At 52.3% G+C, this 20,805-nt stretch overlaps 1 protein-coding gene across 1 annotated transcript; it reads left to right on the top strand.

Moving 5' to 3' along the window:
* Nucleotides 1-16,571: 16,571 nt before the first annotated feature.
* On the top strand, nucleotides 16,572-18,507 carry LOC134370075 (E3 ubiquitin-protein ligase RNF217-like). Its single transcript, XM_063087046.1, has 4 exons — nucleotides 16,572-16,671; nucleotides 17,038-17,135; nucleotides 17,544-17,711; nucleotides 17,953-18,507. Exons 1-4 carry the CDS (start codon nucleotides 16,572-16,574, stop codon nucleotides 18,505-18,507), a joined length of 921 nt encoding a protein of 306 aa, XP_062943116.1.
* Nucleotides 18,508-20,805: the final 2,298 nt, after the last annotated feature.

Here is a 20,805-nt window from a genome sequence, read left to right as displayed (position 1 = left end):
CTGTGGGAGTTCACTACCACACGACCACCCTTACAAGAAATCCTCAAGGGAGTACTGGGTTTGGTTCCTGAAAAATAACTACCACTGCCATAAAAACCCAAGAAAAATCAAAACCCACTAGTATAATAAAAATGGCATTCATGAAGAGAAAACAAGCAAACAAAAACGCTATCTACAACCTAAGGAACCAACAAACACAGAAAACAAACAGTAAATCAGAAAGCAAGGAACAAAAGACACCTAGGACAACCAAACAACCACTAAAATGCTAGGAATAAATCAACACCTTTCGATAACAACTCTTAATGTAAAAGGCTTAAATTCCCCAATCAAAAGACACAGACTGACTGACTGGATCAAAAAGGAGGACCCAACTATATGCTGCCTACAAGAGACCCACCTCACCCATAAATATTCACATATACTAAGAGTGAAAGGATGGAAAAAGATTTACCATGCAAACAGAAAAGAAAAGCGAGCTGGAGTAGCTATTCTTATATCTGACAAAATAGACTTTAAACTAAAAACCATAAAAAGAGACAATGAGGGACACTACTTAATGATAAAATGACTGATCCATCAAGAAGACATAACAATCATAAATATGTATGCACCCAATGTCGGAGCAGCCAGATTTATAAAACAAACTCTATTAGACCTAAAGAAGGAAATAGACACTAATACCATAATAGCAGGGCACCTGAACACCCCACTGTCAATCTTAGACAGATCATCTAGGCAAAGAATCAGTAGAGAAACACAAGATCTAAACAAGACTCTAGACCAATTGGAATTGGCAGATATCTACAGAACATTCCATCCAACAACCTCAGAATATTCATTCTTCTCATCAGCACATGGATCATTCTCCAGGATAGATCACATATTAGGTCACAAATCAAGTCTCAATAAATTCAAAAAAATTGGAATTATCCCCTGTATCTTCTCAGACCACAATGGATTAAAACTAGAAATTAATAACAAACGAAACTCTGGAAACTATACAAACACATGGAAATTAAACAGCATTCTACTTAATGACATATGGGTCCAAGAAGAAATCAAGCAGGAAATCAAAAAATTTATTGAAACTAATGAAAACAATGATACATCATACCAAAACCTGTGGGAGACTGCAAAAGCAGTATTGAGGGGGAAATTTATTGCATTAAATGCTCACTTCAGAAGAATGGAAAGATGGCAAGTGAACAACCTAACACTTCACCTTAAAGAACTAGAAAATCAAGAACAATCCAAACCTAAAGTTAGCAGACGGAAAGAAATCATTAAGGTCAGAGTAGAACTGAATGAAATTGAAACCCAAAAAACAATTCAAAAGATCAATGAATCAAAAAGTTGGTTTTTTGAAAAGATAAATAAAATTGACAAACCATTAGCATGGCTAACAAAAAAAAGAGAAGACTCAAATAACAAAAATTAGAAATGAAAAAGGCGATATCACAACTGATTCATCTGAAATACAAGGAATCATTCGAGACTACTATAAACAACTATACGCCAACAAATTTGAAAATCTGGAGGAAATGGATAAATTTCTGGACACACACAAGCTCCCAAAACTGAACCATGAAGACGTAGAAAATTTGAACAGACCAATAACAACAAAGGAGATTGAAGCTCTTATCAGAAGGCTCCCAACAAAGAAAAGCCCAGGACCAGATGGATTCACAGCAGAATTTTACCAAACATTCAAAGAGGAATTGACACCGATTTTTACAAACTATTCCAAAAGATTGAAACAGATGCAAATCTCCCAAACTCATTCTATGAAGCAAATATCATCCTGATACAAAAACCAGGTAAAGATATAACCAAAAAAGAAAACTATAGGCTGATATCCTTGATGAATATAGATGCAAAAATCCTCAATAAAATACTAGCAAACAGAATACAGTAACACATACATAAAATTATTCACCACGATCAAGTGGGATTCATCCCAGGGATGCAAGGTTGGTTCAACATACGCAAATCAATAAATGTGATACACCATATTAATAAACTCAAACACAAGGACCATATGATCATCTCTATAGATGCTGAAAAAGCATTTGATAAAGTTCAGCACTCATTCATGACAAAGACCCTCTATAAGTTAGGTATAGAGGGAAAGTATCTCAACATAATTAAAGCCATATATGACAAACCCACTGCCAATATCATCCTGAATGGGGAAAAGCTGAAAGCTTTTCCTTTAAGAACAGGAACTACACAAGGATGCCCACTCTCACCACTCCTGTTCAACATAGTGTTGGAAGTACTAGCTAGAGCAATCAGAGAAGAGTAGGAAATAAAGGGCATCCAGATTGGAAAAGATGAAGTCAAACTGTCCCTGTTTGCAGATGACATGATCCTATATATCGAACAGCCTAAAACCTCTACAAAAAAACTCTTGGAATTGATAAATGATTTCAGCACAGTAGCAGGATACAAAATCAACACACAAAAATCAGTAGCATTTCTTTTCTCCAATAGTGAACATGCAGAATGAGAAATCAAGAAAGCCTGCCCATTTACAACAGCCACCAAAAAAAATAAAATACTTAGGAATTGAGTTAACCAAGGAGGTGAAAAATCTCTATAATGAGAACTACAAACCACTGCTGAGAGAAATTAGAGAGGATACAAGAAGATGGAAAGATATCCCATGCTCTTGGGTTGGAATAATCAACATAGTGAAAATGTCCATACTACCCAAAGTGATATACAAATTCAATGCAATCCCCACCAAAATTCCAAAGACATTTTTCTCAGAAATGGAAAAAACTATCCAGACATTTATATGGAATAATAAAAGACCACGCATAGCCAAAGCATTGCTGAGCAAATAAAATAAAGCTGGAGGCATAACACTACCTGACTTTAAGCTATACTACAAAGCTATAATAACCAAAACAGTATGGTACTGGCATAAAAACAGACACACTGACCAATGGAATAGAATAGAGAATCCAGAAATCAACCCACACACTTCCTGCCATCTGATCTTTGACAAAGGCACCAAGCCTATTCACTGGGGAAGGGACTGCCTCTTCAGCAAATGGTGCTGGGATAACTGTATATCCATATGCAGGAGAATGAAACTAGATCCATACCTCTCACCATATACTAAAATCAACTCAAAATGGATTAAGGATTTAAATATACACCGTGAAACAATAAAACTTCTTAAAGAAAACATAGGAGAAACACTTCAGGAAATAGGACTGGACACAGACTTCATGAATACGACCCCAAAAGCACGTGCAACCAAAGGAAAAATAAACAAATGGGGTTATATCAAACTAAAAAGCTTCTGCACAGCAAAAGAAACAATTAACAAAGTTAAAAGACAACCAACAGAGTGGGAGAAAATATTTGCAAAATATACATCTGACAAAGGATTAATATCCAGAATATATAAGGAACTCAAACAACTTTACAAGAAAAAAACAAGCAAGCCAATTAAAAAATGGGCAAAAGAGCTAAGTAGGCATTTCTCTAAGGAAGATATACAAATGGCCAACAGACATAGGAAAAAATGCCCAACATCACTCAGCATCCGGGAAATGCAAATCAAAACCACACTGAGATACCATCTAACCCCAGTTAGGATGGCTAAAATCCAAAAGACTATGAACGATAAATGCTGGCGAGGTTGCGGAGAAAAAGGAACTCTCATCCATTGTTGGTGGGACTGCAAAATGGTGCAGCCTCTATGGAAAACGGTATGGAGGTTCCTCAAACAATTGCAGATAGATCTGCCATATGACCCAGCTATCCCACTGCTGGGAATATACCCAGAGGAATGGAATTCATCAAGTCGAAGGTATACCTGTTCCCCAGTGTTCATCGCAGCACTCTTTACAATAGCCAAGAGTTGGAACCAGCCCAAATGTCCATCATCGGATGAGTGGATACGGAAAATGTGGTACATCTACACAATGGAATACTACTCAGCTATAAAAACGAATGAAATACTGCCATTTGCAACAACATGGATGGACCTTGAGAGAATTATATTAAGCGAAACAAGTCAGGCACAGAAAGAGAAATACCACATGTTCTCACTTATTGGTGGGAGCTAAAAATTAATAAATAAATTCAAACACACACACACACACACACACACACACACACAAAACCGGGGGGGGGGGGAGAAGATATAACAACCACAATTACTTGAAGTTGATACGACAAGCAAACAGAAAGGACATTGTTGGGGGAGGGAGAAGGGAGGGAGGTTTTGGTGATGGGGAGCAGTAATCAGCCACAATGTATATCGACAAAATAAAATTAAAAAAAAAAAAATTTTTGTTGAAATAAAGAAACTCTTGGAAAAAATACCACCTGCCAAACTACTGACACCGAGTGGGGACCCCATTCAGATGAAGACCCAGAGAAGTTGTGATGACAGTGAACTGTGCCCTTGGGCCCCCAAAGCTGACCGCAGCTTAGGATCTGGGAAATGGACTCTCCAATTGAGGAGCTCCGACTTACAAGTCACCACCGAGGAAGGGAGTACTAAGAAAGCAGCGTGGCACAAGGGGTGTTATCTGAGTGACAAGGAGGGCCATACACCAGAGTCACTGAGGTCCCAGGATCAAGGACACTATCTTGACACGCACCCTGCAGATGTAGTGACAGGGACAGAGAGCCAAAGATTTCCAGCTCTTGGAATGTGCTGACCACATGTGGACTGCAAGGACCCTGGCCTGACCGGAGCCAGAGGAGAGAGAAGCAGAGGCCAAAGGCTGCTTTGTGTTCCTGCAGGTCCAGTCCATGAGAAACGCCCACAGGCTGCTCACCCAGCCCCATCTCCAACCCACGACCCTTCTCCTTAAAAATCCTTGCCTGCAGGCTTTCGAGGAGCTCAGGTGTTTTCAGCATTAGCTGCCCCTGCTCTAACTACTTGGCCTTGAAATTAAAGCCTAATTTTCCTACTCCACCTGGTGTCAGTGTCTGGCTTGGTTGTACTTGGATGAGTGGACCCACGTTGGGGGCTGTAACACGGCCACAGGGAGAAATAAAGGATCTGAACGGAAGGAGTGCATGTGTATTTATATGCGCATGCACATGTGCACACACACACTCACGTGTCAAGAAAAGGGGGAGCTGGCATTAGAACCAACCTGCTAAGAAAACAACAAAACAACCGGAAAGTCAGATGGATTCCCTTGCACATTCTGGCAATAACTACAGGAAGACAGAACTCTAATTGGATAAAAGTTTTTCCCACGAATAAAAGTAACAGGGAACATTCCTCAACTCATTTTCTTAGGTAGACATGTTGCCTTTTAAGAGCTGCCTCTATCTCACTTTAAATCCCGGAGTCGCACTGATCTACTGCCACAAGCCCTGCTCTGTGGCTGTGCGTCTCGTCGCCTGTGCCACCTCCCTCCGTCTCCACCTCCCTTCCCCCTTCCTCTCTCTCCCCTTCCCCCTCCTGCCTCTCTCTTTCCCTCTCACCTCCGTCCTTCCCGGCCCCCTCCTTCTGTCCGTCCCACCTATATTTAATGAGCCAGTCCCTGTGTGAAGTGGGGAGTCAGAGGCACAGGCACTGTGACCATCTGCCTGAGCCCCACCCCCGGAAGCTCTTCTCCAGATGGCCCCGTTCCTTCTGCTGCCGCCACCACCACCCCACGCACGGGGCGAGGATGCGGGCTGGACCGTGTCCCTACCTCAGAGGCTGGGGTCTTGGCATCACAGGACTCACAGAAGAGCAGGTTGTCTTCATCGTCAAACTTCTGAACTTGGGGGAAGCTTGGGTAATCTGTGTCCTGCAGAGGAATAAGGAAAGAGACTGAGGGTCTCCAAGAAATGGCTGTGATGTCACTGGGCACCTCAGGATCCCCCAACCCCTCGCTATTTCTTGCCTCAACACTTTCCTGTTTCTTGCCTTCCACTGCCTTTGCCATGGGATAGGTTGGAGGCAGGGACTTGGGCAGGACTAGCCTTCCTTCCAGGCAGGTGTCCATACAGGAGCAGGGACATGGGCTTGGCTCAGCAGGGGGACATTTTCAGTACTTTCTTGTGTCCCTCTTACCCAGGGATGGACAGACACCGGGACCTGACCCTCCCCATCAAAGGTCTGCAGCTGCGTGCTCTCAAAGCTTGTGCAGATTCCGAAGCAGAGGTGTGGGGTAGAAACACTGAAGCCTTAGTTCTGCTGGGTGTAAGAGGCCAGCTGGGTCTGTCCAAGTGGCTGTCGCCCACAGCCTGACCTATGGCTCCCACTAGCACTCAGCTGGTGCTTCGAAATCTATTTGTTCAGCATTCTGGGTCTTGGAAGGAGGTCTCACTGGCAACACTGGATGGGGGGCTGGGGGCAGGGAAGGGGTTTTTGGCCTGTGAGTTTGGGTGACTAGTCCCCTATATTCCTCAGGACCCTTGTCCCATCACCAACACCAGTTCCTCTGGGGGCAGAGAGTACAACTAGTGATTGTATTTTTATGTTGTCCAGTATATTGATTGGGACTATAGTGTTTATGCTTAAAATCTTCTTTCCCATTTTGAGATCAAATACATTTTGATTTCTTCTGTCCTGTTATTCAGTTTGCGGTTTCTTTCCCTTTTTATATATGTATTTAATACTTTAATTGAGCTGGATTTCATTTGATAAATGGTGTGAGGTAAGAATCTAATTTTATTTTTCACCCCCAAATAAGTGACTGTCCCAATATTATTTATTAAGTATACTATATTTTGCTAATGATTAAAAATTCTTCCATTATGACAAAATGGGGAAATAATAACAAAGAATCCCTATTCATATTACAAACGTGGCTGAAGTAGGAGAATATAACTACCGAGTTACCACATTATTAGATTCAAAGATCCCAATTTCAACACAAAAAATTCGCAAAGTAACAGGATGATACGAGAGTACATCAACAATTGTATACCAACGAACTGGACAACCTACATGAAATGGAAAAATTCCTAAAAACACAAAAGCTTCCAAGACTAAATCCTGAAGAAATAGAAAATCTGAACTGACCTATAACTGCAAGGAGATTGCAACTTGTGATCAAAAATATCACAGCAAAGAAACCTCGGCTTTCCTGGTGAATTCCACCATACACTAGAGAACTAATACCAATCCTTCTCAAACTTTCCCAAAAAATGGAACAGGAGGAAACACTTCTTATATTATCATTTGGGGCCAGCATTACCCTGATATCAAAGCCAAGGACACTACAAGAAAAGAAAACTACACATTATGATCCCTTATGAAACCGAATACAGAAATTCTCAACAAAATACTAATAAACCAAATTCAGCAGCATATTAAAAAGATCACACATCATGTCTGAGTGGGATTTATTCCTGGAATGCCTGGAAGGTTCAACATACGAAAACCACCGTACGTGATACACCACATTATCAGAAGCAACAATAACAAAACAAGTCAACTCAATTGATGCAGGAAAAGCATCTGACAAAATTCAACACATTTTCGTGATAAGAGAACTCAGCAAACTAGGAATAGAAGAAAACTACCTCAACAAAATAAAAGACACGTACGAAACCCCCACAGTGAACATCACACTCAGTAGTGAAGGGCTGCAAACCTTTCCTCTGAGATCAGAACAAGGCGACGATGATCGTTTTTGCCACGTCTGTCTAACACAGTACTGGAAGTTCTAGCCAGAGCAATGAGGGGAAATAAAAGACATCCAAATTGGAAAGAAGTAAAATTATCACTGTCTGCAGATAATACGATGTTATACGTAGAAAATCTTAAAGATTCCACTAAAAATTGTTATTACTAGTACAACAATTCATCTATGTAGCAGGATACGGAGTCAACACACAAGAATAAGTTGCACTTCTATACATGGACAGTAAACAGTGTTTTAGGGAAATTGAGAAAACAATTTCATTTACAACAAAATAAAAAGAATAAAATACATAGGAATTAACCAAGGAGGCTGCTGTAGGTTGCATGCCCCAGATCCAACCTCACTGAAGCTTAAATCCCCACTGTAACTGTTGAGGGTGGGAAATCCTATTACGGTAATGGAAAGCTTTGACCTTGAAGAGGTGATTAGATTGCAGGACTCTGCCTTAGTGTATGGATTAAAAATGGTGGTCAGGAGCGTGGTCCTGAGGGCTTTAGAAGAAGAGCACGTGAGAGGTTAGTCTCTCTCTGCTCCCCCATTTTCTTGACATGTGACACTCTGCATTGCTGTAGGGTCACCACAGCAGACGTGGACTTCCCAGCTTCAGAAACTGTAAGCAATAAATTTCATTTTCTTTATAAATTATCCAGTTCCAGGTATTTTGTGAAAAGCAACAGAAATGGACAGAGGTCAAAGATTTAGACAATGAAAACTACAAAACTTTGCTGAAAGTAATTGAAGAAGATAAAAATAAGTGGAAACCCATATTCATGAATCGGAAGACGAACTATTGTTAAGAAATCAACACCACCCGTAGCAGTCCATAGATTCTATGCAATCCCTATCAAAATCCCAATGATTAAATGGAAAAATCTATCCTAAAATTTGTGTGGAATCGCAGGTATCCTGAAAAGTCAGAACAGTTTTGAAAACTAAGAACAAAGTTGGAGGACTCACATTTCCTGATTTCAAAATTTGATACAAAGCCACGGTGACCCAAACGGTGTGGTATCAGCATAAAAACAGACATACAGACTGATGGAACAGAATAGAGAGCCCACAATGAAACCCTTGCATATATGATCAAATGATTTCTTGACACGAGTGCCAAAACCATTCAATGGGGAAAGGACAGTCTTTTCAACTGATGGTGCTGGGAAAGCTGGGTATCCACATGCAAAAGAATGAAGTTGGATCCTTACCTAACACTGTCTATAAAAATTAACTCCAATGGATCAAAAACCTAAAACTTGTAAGGCCTAAACCTATAAAATCTAAGAAGAAAACATAAACCAAAACTTGACAACATTAGTTCCACAGTGATTTCTTGAATCTAACACCAAAGCACTGGCAACAAAAGAAAAAAACAGACAAACTGGACTTCTTGAAAATCTAAAATTTGGTGCATCAAAAGATACCATCCACAGAATAAAAGGACAAACCACAGAATGGGAGAAAATATTTGCAAATCATATATCGGAACAGGGATTCCTACCCAAACACATAGAGACCTTCTACAGCACAGCTCCTTGGCTCGAAGTGTCCAGGACACAGACGCAAGGATGCGGGTGGCTGTGGCAGACTCGACAAGGGGAGGACAACTGGGCATGTGGTCGGAGAGGCCGGGCCTGTCACCGACGCCCTGCACAGGAGGCTGTGGGCTGGGCTTGTGTTGTGGATGCAGTGTGGAGACTTCAGAGGCCTTCAGCAGGGCAGTGGCACCACGACCTAATTTCCACTATACAAGAACATGCCGGCCGCTGTGCGAGAGCAGACTTGGTGGGTGGGAGAGGCCAGGGAGAGAGGACTGAAGCGTGGGCAGTCAAGGGGTGAGTGGTAGACAGGTGCGAGGTGCTGATGGTCACAGCTGGGAGGACAAGGGCGACTCCCAGCTGCTGGGCCCTCAAGCTGCTGGCTGAGCCCGGCTGTTGCTCCTGGAGGTGAAGAAGACCAAGGCAGGCTCTGGGCACCCAAAGCGTTTGGAGGACATCAAAGCTCCATTTGGGGCAGGCTGAGCTGGCAATAGCTGTGACTTTCTCCCATCAGCTCTCCTCCCATCCCCATGGCAATGGCCTGGTCCAGGCGGCCGCTCTCCTCGGGACCACTGCAGCAGGCTCCTCCATGTCCCCTGCTCCCACCTGACCTCATCCAACACCTGTCCTGTCACCCTGTGCCATCTGGAGTGAGATGCTTCCATTGTGACAGTGTGAATTCTGCAGAAAAGCTGGAAGAATGGTGCACTGAGCGCCCCGCACCCTTCGCTCGTGCTCAGCAATTGTCAACGTTGCCTGCACTGGTCTCTCTGCTAACGCGCCATGTAATAACGCGCAGATGTGTGCCAATGGGGTATATGGCTTTCCCTTTTTGTGCTGAAACACCCAACAGTGGGTCGCAAAATCAACACCCACCTCCAACCACCGCCTGAGCACATGTAGTCTGAGAACATCCCCACAGTGCCATGATGCTAACCACACACAATCGCCGTGACCACACAGTCATGCTAACCAATGGGTGGCCAGAACTGACGTCATGTCTCTTCAGTCTCTGTGAGGCTGGACCTGTCCCCTGCTTTCCGCTTGTCTGGACTTTCTGTTTTCTAGACAGGCGGCTTACAGAAAGTCTGCTCCCTGATTGTCCCCTCAGGATAAGCATTTTCAGCAGGAACGCTCTGAGGGTGATGTGGACACCCCACCACAGGTCCTCAGGAGCACACGGTGACACTTTGCCCCATTACTGGTGACACTAACTTTGATTGAGTGATCCACGTGATGTCCACCAGATTTCTCCATTTGTAAAGGAACATTCTCCGCTTTACAACCCATAAGAAATCTGGGGTCATGGGTTGGGTCATGTAGATGTCCTGCTCGGCTGAGCCCTTCACCCAGGGGTCAGCACCCACTGACACCTGCTGATGCAGTGTCGCATCAGCACCTGTCACACTCCACTCGTCCCCTGACCTCCTGCAGGGATGAGACCCGCTCTCCTTATTTAGTATGACTCCAGACTCATGCACATGCTTAATGAGTGAAATTAAATTCCCATATTCATCATTCTTTCCGTGTTTAACTTCTCCCCAATTTGGCTCCTTTTGAGCTGTCTCCAGTGCCCTCTGACACGTCCTACCCCAGCCCCAGCTCTGGAGTCAGCAGGTTCTCGAAGCAGCCTCAGTCCTGGTGAGGTATTGCCAATGCCACTTCAAACTACAAACGGGAGGTGGGACTTCTGCAAACTCAGGAGGCGCCTGCCGGGCTCCGGTGACTTTGAGACTCACGGTCTGACGGAGGAGGCGCTGCTAGGCCCGGCCCGCCCAGTCCCTGCCTCCATGTCTTAGCTCTCTGCAGACCTTCACCTGCCCTCCCACCTCTCACAAACTCACTCCTGAGTCCCACTGAATCCCACCGAGACAGTCTTGCTCTGCGCTGTTCTTCTTGCAGGGAAAGCCCTGTTAGACCACAAGGCCCTGCCCCTCCAAACCCACCTCCTCAGCGCCCTCGCCCCTGCCTGTCTGGAGAGCTCCCGTCCTTGTTCTAGACTCCAGAACTCTCCGGAGCCCCTTCCCCAGGAAGACCTGAGGCCCAAGCCCCACCCACGTGTGCGCCCACACGCCAGCCCAGGCTCCCGTCGTGACCAGACCAGCTGGGTCTGTGCTGGACCCACGAGGGCAGGGGCCACGATCCAGGCAGCTCTGCACCTGTGGTGCCCAGCACAGAGCCCGGTAGGGACAGGGCCTCCTACGGTTGGGCGGGTCAAATGCCTGAGTGAAGGACGCGCCCATAGCCCAGGTGATTCAGGGACTCTGCCCCCCGGCAGGGCTCTGGAAGGATCACAGTACCATGGCGGCTCCACCAGACGCTTTGTCCGGCTTGCCAGGTGTCTGTCCAGCCCCCTCGAAACCACAGAGCTGCACGTGGGCGGCCAGGGGGAGGAGCAGCATCCTGCCTCCAGATGGGACATGCTCCTCACTGTCACACACGGAGCACCTGATGGTCCTCTCCACCTCGCTCTGGAACACCTGCGCGAGAGAGGACCTGCAGGCAACCGCGGGCAGGACCACGGGCTGGACGGCCCTGCCGGCCAAGGCTGCTGCCCTAAGAGCCCCCCGCACCCTGGAGACACCCTCTGACACCTGGCCCATTCTCGGGGAGGTCCCTTTCCCTAACACCTTCGGCACTGCTATGACCGCTGGACTTTCCATCTCATGAAAAGTCCTGCTCGGCTCAACTCCAAGCCACCAGGACCCCTCATTCATGTGGGAATGTACTTCAGGAAACCCTGGGAAGAGCATCAAAGCCTGGGCACTGCGCCTGCACCAAGGCACAGGACCTCTGTCCCATCAGGGAGCCCAGGAGCCACCTGAGGCTGCTCTGTCCCAGCCAGCGCAGGGCTCGGGTGACGCTGCTTGCAGGCAGGGGCTGGGCGAGCGCTGCACAAACAGAGCCATGCCCGCCGTCACAGAACCTGCAGCCCCGGTGCTCAGAAGCTGTGGGGCGGTCTGGCTGCCCCTGAGGGATGGGCACAGGAGGCCTCCTCAGGATGAGATCCAGGGACTGAGCCCACTGTTCATGGCTGTGGTCGGTGAGCGGGCGTCTGTACCCCATGGCAGGAAAATGCCCTGTCTCCACCCACAGGCTGCTCGATACCAACCTGCTGTGGCCCCGGCCCTCAGTGCTGGGGCCTCGGGCCAGTCCAGTCCTCTCTGTGACCCACTAGAGAAAGGGTGATGACCGCCCGCCCATCCTGGGGCGCTGGCATCGAGGGGGCCTACGCCCACGGCCTTGACAATGCCAGACCCACATCTGCTGCTGTGAAGAGTCAGGGCCGGGTCTTCAGTGCGAGGGACCCCAGAGCGTGTGACTGTTGAGGGAAGGACTTCGGTCCCTCCTGTCTGTGGCTCTGCCCTTGAAGGCAGACACCACGGCCCGGTGCCCTCCCCTGTCCTGTCCCTGGTCTGACCAGCGGCCCAGGCTGCCACCCGTCTCTCCGGTAGAGTCCAGCTGCCACCCTCACCCTGAGAGGTGAGGGCCCCCTGCTCAGCCTCCCTGTGCCTGGGCCCCCCACTTCCTACCTCCCGCAGGTCCTCCCGGCCCAGGTGCTGCAGCAGGAGCAGAAACACGTCGGCCACGTCCTGCTGCCCGGCATCTGAGGACCAGGGACAGGACGGCCAGGTCAGCAGGGCCCTGTCCCCTCCCCACCCTCGGCTCCCACCTCCCACCACCCTCCCCGTGCTTCTCTACTGGACTTTCCCCTGAACCCCCTTTTCTCTCCCACTTTTATTCCGGTTGTCTTATGCATGTTTGCAAGCCACTGCCAGACTGCCTGGCCAGGAGCCCATGAAAAATAAATCCCAGCGATGGGGCAAGGGTCCTCTGGGCTGCCCACCGCCTCCTGAGACACCAGCAGTGGGGGGCCCCACTGCCTCCTTGCAGCGGTCAGCCCGTGGAGTGCGGCGGTCTGGCCCCAGGCAGGTAAGAGGGACACTGATGGCACTCCGAATGCTCCCAGAGGTGTCCCCCTCGGGCCACACGCACACAGGTAATTCCTTGACCCCCACGGAAGCCCCAGGATGCCTCGTGTGCAGGTGAGTTGCAGTCCCTGATCTGAGACCTCCAGGAAGGAGCCCGTGTCAACCCCAAAACCCCAGGTGCTCAGCTGCCCTTGCCTGCAGCCGCCGCTCTGCTCCTGACCCTCCCCCGGAAGCCCCCACGTACAGTCCGACCATCTTGCAACAATCCTCTCGCTGCTTCCAGCCTCCTGCAGACCCCAGCCCCACGGTGGTGAGTGCGGCCCCTCAGCAGGACACACAGGTTCTCCTCAGGACCTCATGGTCTCGGCTTGACCACTCCCTGGCACCCGGTTCTTGTGCCCTCTGATGTCCACTTACAGTTCAGGCCCAGACAGGTGACGAGGTCTGTCGTCTGCACAGGGCCACGCTGCTCTCGCAGTCCTAAGAAGATCTGGCGAAGTGCCTGCTCAGGCCAGGAGGACCCGTGAGACTCCAGGATCCTGTGACCACAGAGGAAGCCTGGGTCCTTACCTCTGTCAGCGCGGCCGGCTGGGACCCGGCCCACAAGCCTGCGGGCCTCCCAGGCACTCACCTGTCTCGGAATTCGGGCGTCAGGAAGAGACACTGCAGCAGGGCGTTGAGGTAGCAGGTGAGTCCTTGATTGACGAGACCCACAAAGTTGGGGGGTCCCGGGTCTCGGCCTAGGGTGGCAATAGGCAAAGCTTTCTGAAACTATGGGCAGCCCCCCAAATCTGGAAGAGCCCCCGTCCTCAGATGGGAGACCCCCAACCCACTGTCCCTTTTACACTGGGCTGGACACAGGAGACCAGGAGTTACCCACTCACTGGGCAGGGAGGCACGGGGCCTGGGGCCTTCAGCTCTTCGTCCTTTGTGTGCCCACCACCCACTGTGGCAGCACCCTCAGCTTGCAAGGTCTCTGAGCATCCCCTCCAGACACTGAGATGCCGGCACCATCCAGAGGGCTGTCCCCACCCAGACCCTGCCCGTGGGCCCAGGAGCTTTACCCGCAGCCACTGGGTGCACGCGGTCTCCACGTCTGTCCTGCCTGGTAGGACAGAAGCCTCTGTGCCCAGCCTGACCCACCTCCCTGTCCCCAGCCCAGCCGGCAGGAGCGCTCCTACAGCAGCGGAGCAGCCACGGCCGTTGCTCTCCCCTCAACGTCCCTCCCAGAGATTCCCGCTGTCCCTGGCCAGTGAGGGACGTCCACCACCTGCCCCTATTCAGTGCCCGCCCCGGCCCGGCGGGGGATGTGGACCTACCATGGTCACCTGTGTGAGTCACAGAGGCAGGTCCACGGAGGTCACAGGTGAAGTCCTCACGCAGGGCAGTATGCGTAAGCCTCTTTCCAGCATCCATTTTGGACCTACGGGTTCCACTCAAGCATGCCCCTGCCACAAGCCAGGGAGCTGGGACTCAGTGCTTTGTGGGGACTCTGGGCTGATGTGGCCCACGGACAGGTGGGGTGGTCTCCTCTGAGCCCAGTGCACGAGAAAGGTGCCAAAAGAGGCCCTGGGGCTAGGGCGGCAATACTACTGTGCCATCTGAGCAGCACACGGGAGCGCAGGCTGCAACTGGGTTCTGGACAGACGGGCCCACCCCAAAGGTCTGTTAATGTTATTTCTGTTCTGTTTTAAGGAGAGTGTCCGAGGGAGACCTGAGCTCCCCAGAGGAGGACCCTCCAGGCATCGGGTAGTGCCCACAACCCCACCCCGACCATGCACAGACTCCTGTCCAGCAGCCTTCTGGCCAGGCTGGACACTGCCAGCCACCCACAGCTCACTGTCTTTGCATAACAGAAAGACACAAAAGCGGGAACAAGAGAGAACAGAATAGTCCAGAATGAAAGGGCACCTTAGTCTGCAAGGCCCGTCCACCTTGGCATACCTTGAACCAAAGACACCCTCTAAGGAGAAAAAGGCAGGAAGTCTACCCAGCAAAGGAAAGAATTAGAAGTTAGTAACCAGGAACAAAAAGCCCCTCAACCATCTGGAAACGTGCTCTTCAGGATCCTGCAGCCATGTGTGGGCGCCAGAGCTGGGGAGGCAGCTCCTGTGACAGAGTCCAGCAGCCAGGACTCCCCTGGCACCGCCCACCCTGCCAGGGGAGGAGAGCAGTGTCTTTCTGAGGCCCGCCAGGGCACCGCTGCGTGCTCACCACCAGGGGACGCCCGCTGGGGCCAAGCGGGTGGGGGTCCATGTCCTGGCTGGTGGGTAGACGGGTCCCTGTGTGCTCCTGAGCAGGCACAGGGCGATTCAATCCCCCCCCCCACCTGTCAGGGACCTGAGACAGCTGCCAGGAAGGACCATGGGTGTAGCCAGCGCTTGGGACCCTCCCTGAGGCCTCCTCTGATTAGCCCTGGATCTGGGACCCTCCTGGAGGAGAAAGGGAAGCAAAGGATCCCCCCACCCCGCCCCGTCCTCCCAGGCCAGGAGCAGGACTGAGCCCTCCAGGCAGTTCCCACCAGTGTCCTCAGCCAGTGCTGGAGAAACTGAAAGAAGGGGTAGGGGCGAGTTACCTGCCCAAGTGCCCCAGGAAGGGAAGCGGGACCTCCTGATGTGTCAGCTGCTGCTGTCCCCACCGTGGGAGTTCCCAGGCACACAAAGGGCAGGGTCCTGAGGGAGCAGCCAAGGAAGTGGGGTGGGGTGGGGGTTGTTTGTGCTGGGACAAGGCCACGGGGCGGGGCCAAGTTTCAGTTTTGTTTCTCTTCTGGGGGACATTTCTGAGAACTCCTGACCCGCCCCTGCCTGTGTAGATGACAGGTTGGGAGGAGGGCTTGGGAAATCCTGGGGTGAACAGAGGAGCCCCACAGGGGAAGAGGCACCCCCCCCCCAGGCTCTTCCCCTCCCACGTGTCCCTGCTGCTCAGCTGTGAGGGGTGGGTGCCTGGCCCCTGCACCAGCCTGTCCCCAAGGCTGGCCCTCAGGCTGCAGGTGGGCACACAGCACGACCCCTGCCACTGCTCTGCACGTCTGCGGACTTAGTGGACTGTGACAGTGAGAGAAAACGATGCGATTTTTCCAAGTAAAAGCCCGTGAACCAGAAGCCAGACGGGAAGGAAGAGGCGACCCTGGGGAAGCCTGGGCCTGAGGCTGGGCCTGCTTGAGTGCGGGAGTCCCGGGTGGCCTGGGCTCCAGATGGAGCTGCCTGGGGACCCTTCCCCATTCCTGCAGTCCTCCAGCACCTGCCTTAGTTATCAGGGTTGAACTTCACCCCGACCTGGACTCACTTTACAGGAGGGCGGGGCGGAGTCCTGGCGGGCAGAGTCCTGGTGGGCGGGGCTTCAGGTGGGCGGGGCTCCGGTGGGCGTGGCGTTCCCTGTGCTCGCGGGCGGTGGTGAGGGAGGGGCTGAGCAGAAGGAGCGGAACCCGCTCTGTCCAGGTCGGTCTGGGCTGCTGCCTGCAGCGCTGGGGTGCGGAGGCCGGAATGCAGCCCGGGGAGATCAGAGCGCTCAAGAGCGAGTCCAAGGGCGGCTGTGAGCGCGAGCGCCCGCCCAAGTTCGTGCGGGGCAGAGACGAGATAACCGGTACGTGCTGGGGCTGCGTGCGATGGGGACCCGGGGCTCTGCATTGATGAAGGACCGGATTTCAGCAGGGGCCCTGATGAAGTGGGAAGGTGTCATGGCAGGAAGTCACGTCCCCACCCACAAAGGGCCTAAACCTTACCAAGTCTTCCCTCCACGCCAGGTCAGCTCTCAATAGGGGGACCCTCATGGACTCTGCAGAGAAGGTGGCAGGGGAGGGCCCTGGAGAGAGGCGCTCAGTCACCATCATCCAACAGGTCCAGGGGCCGCGTTGTACCCCGACTTCCCAGAGACCCAGCACAGCCTGGACCAGGTGTGCTGGAGCCCTGACCCAAACCTTCTCTTGACGTGGACACTTGGCACTGACAGGGGACGAGTATGATGGCCAGGACAGGGTGGAGATGAGCTGTGGACACACGGTGGATCCAGAGAGCCTGAAGGCCTGGTGCCTCCAGCTGATAAACCAGGTACGTAGGGGCTTGGCCACAGCACAGTGGATGCACCCGCCACGTGAGGAGGATGTCCAGAGACAGGATGTCCTATTGAGAGTCCAGAAGAGATACAGAGCTCCTGTCTCCTTTGGGAGAATTCAAAGTGTCCCTTGCGAGGGAAGCACCACCCAGGGACCCAGACAGGGAGGCCTCCAGCTCTACCCTGGGAGACAATGCGCATGGGGTGCCCAGGAGACCTGGTGTGGGGCCCAGGGCACGCTCATGACCCCTCGAGGAGGCAGGTGGTTGCGGGCAGGGCCTCACAGGCCCCTGGCGGACGGGGACATGGGGGCAGTGCCACTACTCAGGCAGGCGAGGGGCTGTGGCCACATCTGCCCCTTGGTGCCATGCACGCTGTGTGCCCTTGTGCCTCTGTCTTTCCAGAGACACTCCAAGCTTTGCTGCCCTGCTGATGTCAAGGGGGAGAAGTGTGGGGCCCAGTGGTCCTACCCGGAGGTGCGCCGCTCTGCCATGCTGGGTGCCTCTGAGCAGCGGGACTTTGAGCAGAAGCTTGCCCTGTTTGCACTGAGACTCTACTGTGACTTTAAAGAGGTGCGTGTGAGCCCTTCCTGGGAGAGGGGCCTCGTGTCTCCCGTAGCCCAAACCACAGGCTCTGCCCTGCTAATGAGGTAGGACTGAGTCTTTGGTCCCAGGGACGGTGACATTAGCCCTGCAGCCCTCCCTGCACGGCCGTTCCCCACAGCCCCTTCGTCCCCTGTCCCGAGCCCTCACCTTCCTGTCGGGGGGCCAGGGCTGCCCTCTGCCTGCTCTGAGAAGCCCACGCTCCCCACAGTGCCCGGGCTGCAAAAGCTTCGTGGAGAGGAAGGACCAGACCTCGCTGCGGGTGTTGTGCACAATCTGCACCTCCACGCAGGGGAAGGATTACGAGTTCTGCTGGCAGTGCCTGAAGGCCTGGAAAGGGCCCGGGACATCCTCAGTCCGTTGTGGCAATGAGGGCTGCAGGGACCAGATCCTGCATGTCCTGGCCACCTGTGCCACCAAGGACCTCCCGGGCAGTGAGGTCCGAGACTGCCCTTCCATCCGGGCCTGCCCCACGTGCGGGCTGCTCATCGAGCACAAGAAGATGTGCAAATATGTCACGTGCTCCCAGTGCCATGTGGCGTTCTGCTTCGCCTGCCTGGAGACCGCGCAGGCCTGCCAGGACACCAGGCCAAACAGCTGGTTTAGGAAGTGCGCCAAGTCCCTGGCCCCGCGGCAAAGCCACGTTCCCGTGTGGAGCCAGCCGCAACAGAGAAGTCCACGTGAAAGCCACGTGGACCATGGGAATAACCAGCAACAGCAGAATCGTCCTCCAGTAGACAGTGATGGGAGGTGTGTGATTCTGTGAGTGTGTTGGGCCAGGCAGCTCCCTGTCACCCAGCTCCATCCTTCCTGCCTGGGCCTGAAATGTCTTTCCTCTGCCGTGTGTCGCCAACCCTTTTAGAAATAAAGCTGTTGAGAGGCACCCCTTAATCTGTGTTTGATATCCAGCCACGTGAGCATGTACACACCACTCTTGAGAGCTGGGGGTTCAGGGTGCTGTAGGGAGAATGGCACGTTCATGGTTATCTAAGTGAACAAGGGAAAAGCTGAATAGTTGGCTCAGGGGGAAAACTGCAGAATGACAGATCCGTAGCTAGAGATCACAGGATGGGTGGATGGGTGGGTGGATGGGTGGGTGGATGGTGGGATGGAAGGATGGATGGATGGATGGATGGATGGATGGAAGGGTGGATGGGTGGGTGGATGGGTGGGTGGATGGGTGGGTGGAAGGATGGAAGGATGGATGGATGGATGGATGGAAGGGTGGATGGGTGGGTGGATGGATGGACGGAAAGATGGATGGGTGGACCGATGGGTGGTTGGAAAGAAGAAAGGAAGGATGGATGGGTGGATGGATGCACGCATGGGTGGATGAGTAGATGGATGATGGCTAGGTATATACATGAATGTGGAAGCGGAAGATAGAAAGATTAATAGGATGAAAGAAAGAGAGAAGAAGGGGAAGAAAGAGAAAGCAAGGAAGGGAGGAAGGAGTGAATGAGTTAGAACGTACACAGGGCAGGACAGGCCCAAGAGTCTCACATCTGGGTAAACAAACTGACTCAGACACGCTTCCGTGGAGCTACGTGCTGGTGCTGAGGGGCACAGGGGCACACCCAGGGGCAGTCACGTTCACGAGGCTGGGGCCATGCTCACTGACATTCTGGGCCCTTTGCTCTCTGTGGCTTCTCCAGGTGAGGTCTGGGTCCCCTGAGCATGTGGGGCTGGGCCTGGGGAGAAGGGAAGGTCCGGTGGGATGAAGACCAGAAGCAGAGCCCAGAGCAGAGAAAGTCTGGGCCAGGTTCACTGCGTCCTCCTGAGGTGCAGGGTGACGTCCTGGCTCCTGAGCTGTCTTGGACCCCCCTGCTCATGGTGTCATCTGGCCAGGCCCTGTTAGGACAGGACCCAGCTGACCTGTCCTGCACCTTTGCTTTGGCGGCACCTGCTGCCCCACCCCACCTCCCCTCCCAACAGGACTCAGTTCCTACTCTTCGGGTCCTGGGCAGACTCGAGGGCCCCATGTTATGGCACCAGGGCCGCCTTGGGTCCTTTTGGTCCCCAGCACAGACATGTGCATTCCTGATGTTCCCTGGAGCAGAGAGGGGTCAGGGGGACTGAGATGGAGTTTGAAAAAACCAGAACCTGCCCATCTGCCTGGCTGTGAATAAGGACCCCTGTCCCCCTGGAGGGACAGCCCAGGACAACCTGGTGGGGAGTCCCCGCTGCGCTGAGCCTGGATGTGCCCTTGGCTGCTTCCTCCTGCCTGTGAGTGATCCCAGGTTGGAGCTGGGATGGACGCGACATGGCAGCCCCATGTTGGGTGGCTGGTCTAGTGGTGCTCAGCTCCTGGGTGGCTTTGAACCACCCCTCAAGTTCTGTTTGGCAGAGGGGTGAAGGGGCCCGAGGTTCCCTGGCCTGGACAGGGAGACCCCTGGGCCCTTGACGGTCTCACAGGAGCCTGGCCCTGCCCCTCCTCAGGTGGCCAGTGGCCACAGTGACCCTTCCTCCCACCCCTGCCCCATCTGTCTTACTGTCCTTCCTGACAGCCCAGCCCCCACATCGGGAGGGCCCTTCCTTAAAGTTCCAGACCCAAGAGAGACAAAATGGAAACTGCAGGCGCTCAGCTGGGGGAACAGGGGTTGGGGCCCCCTAGGCAGATCCCACCTGGCAACTTCAGGTCACTCTGCACAGCAGGGCTTGTCACTCCCGACAGCCCTGCCCTGCAGACGAGAAGGCAGGGAAGCAGCAGCCCGAGCAAGGTGCACCCGGGCACCCATCCCCACCCTCCTCTGCCCCCTGTCTAGGCCCATCACACAGTCACAAGGGTGGGGGTGGGACCTGTCCCTCCATGTACACCCCAGCCCCCAACGAGTAGCAAAGTGCTCCACAGCCACCCAAGGAGGCCAGAAGACGTGACCCAGCCTGTCCTCGCTTCCCTCCTGCCTGTCTGCCTGCGAGGAGCCCGTGGGGAGGGCGCTTCCCTCAGCCAGCTGCCCTCCCCACCCGGGTCCTGTCTGCCCAGGGGTCCTTCAGGGCGCTAAGTGGGTGTCTGTGTCACCAACCCCCGAGTCCCGGTGAATGAGTCAGAGATCTGCAGAGAAGC

This window comes from Cynocephalus volans, chromosome 1 (genome assembly GCF_027409185.1).
Source record: "Cynocephalus volans isolate mCynVol1 chromosome 1, mCynVol1.pri, whole genome shotgun sequence".
NCBI lineage: Eukaryota > Metazoa > Chordata > Mammalia > Dermoptera > Cynocephalidae > Cynocephalus > Cynocephalus volans.
This window is presented reverse-complemented; position numbering and strand designations above follow the sequence as displayed.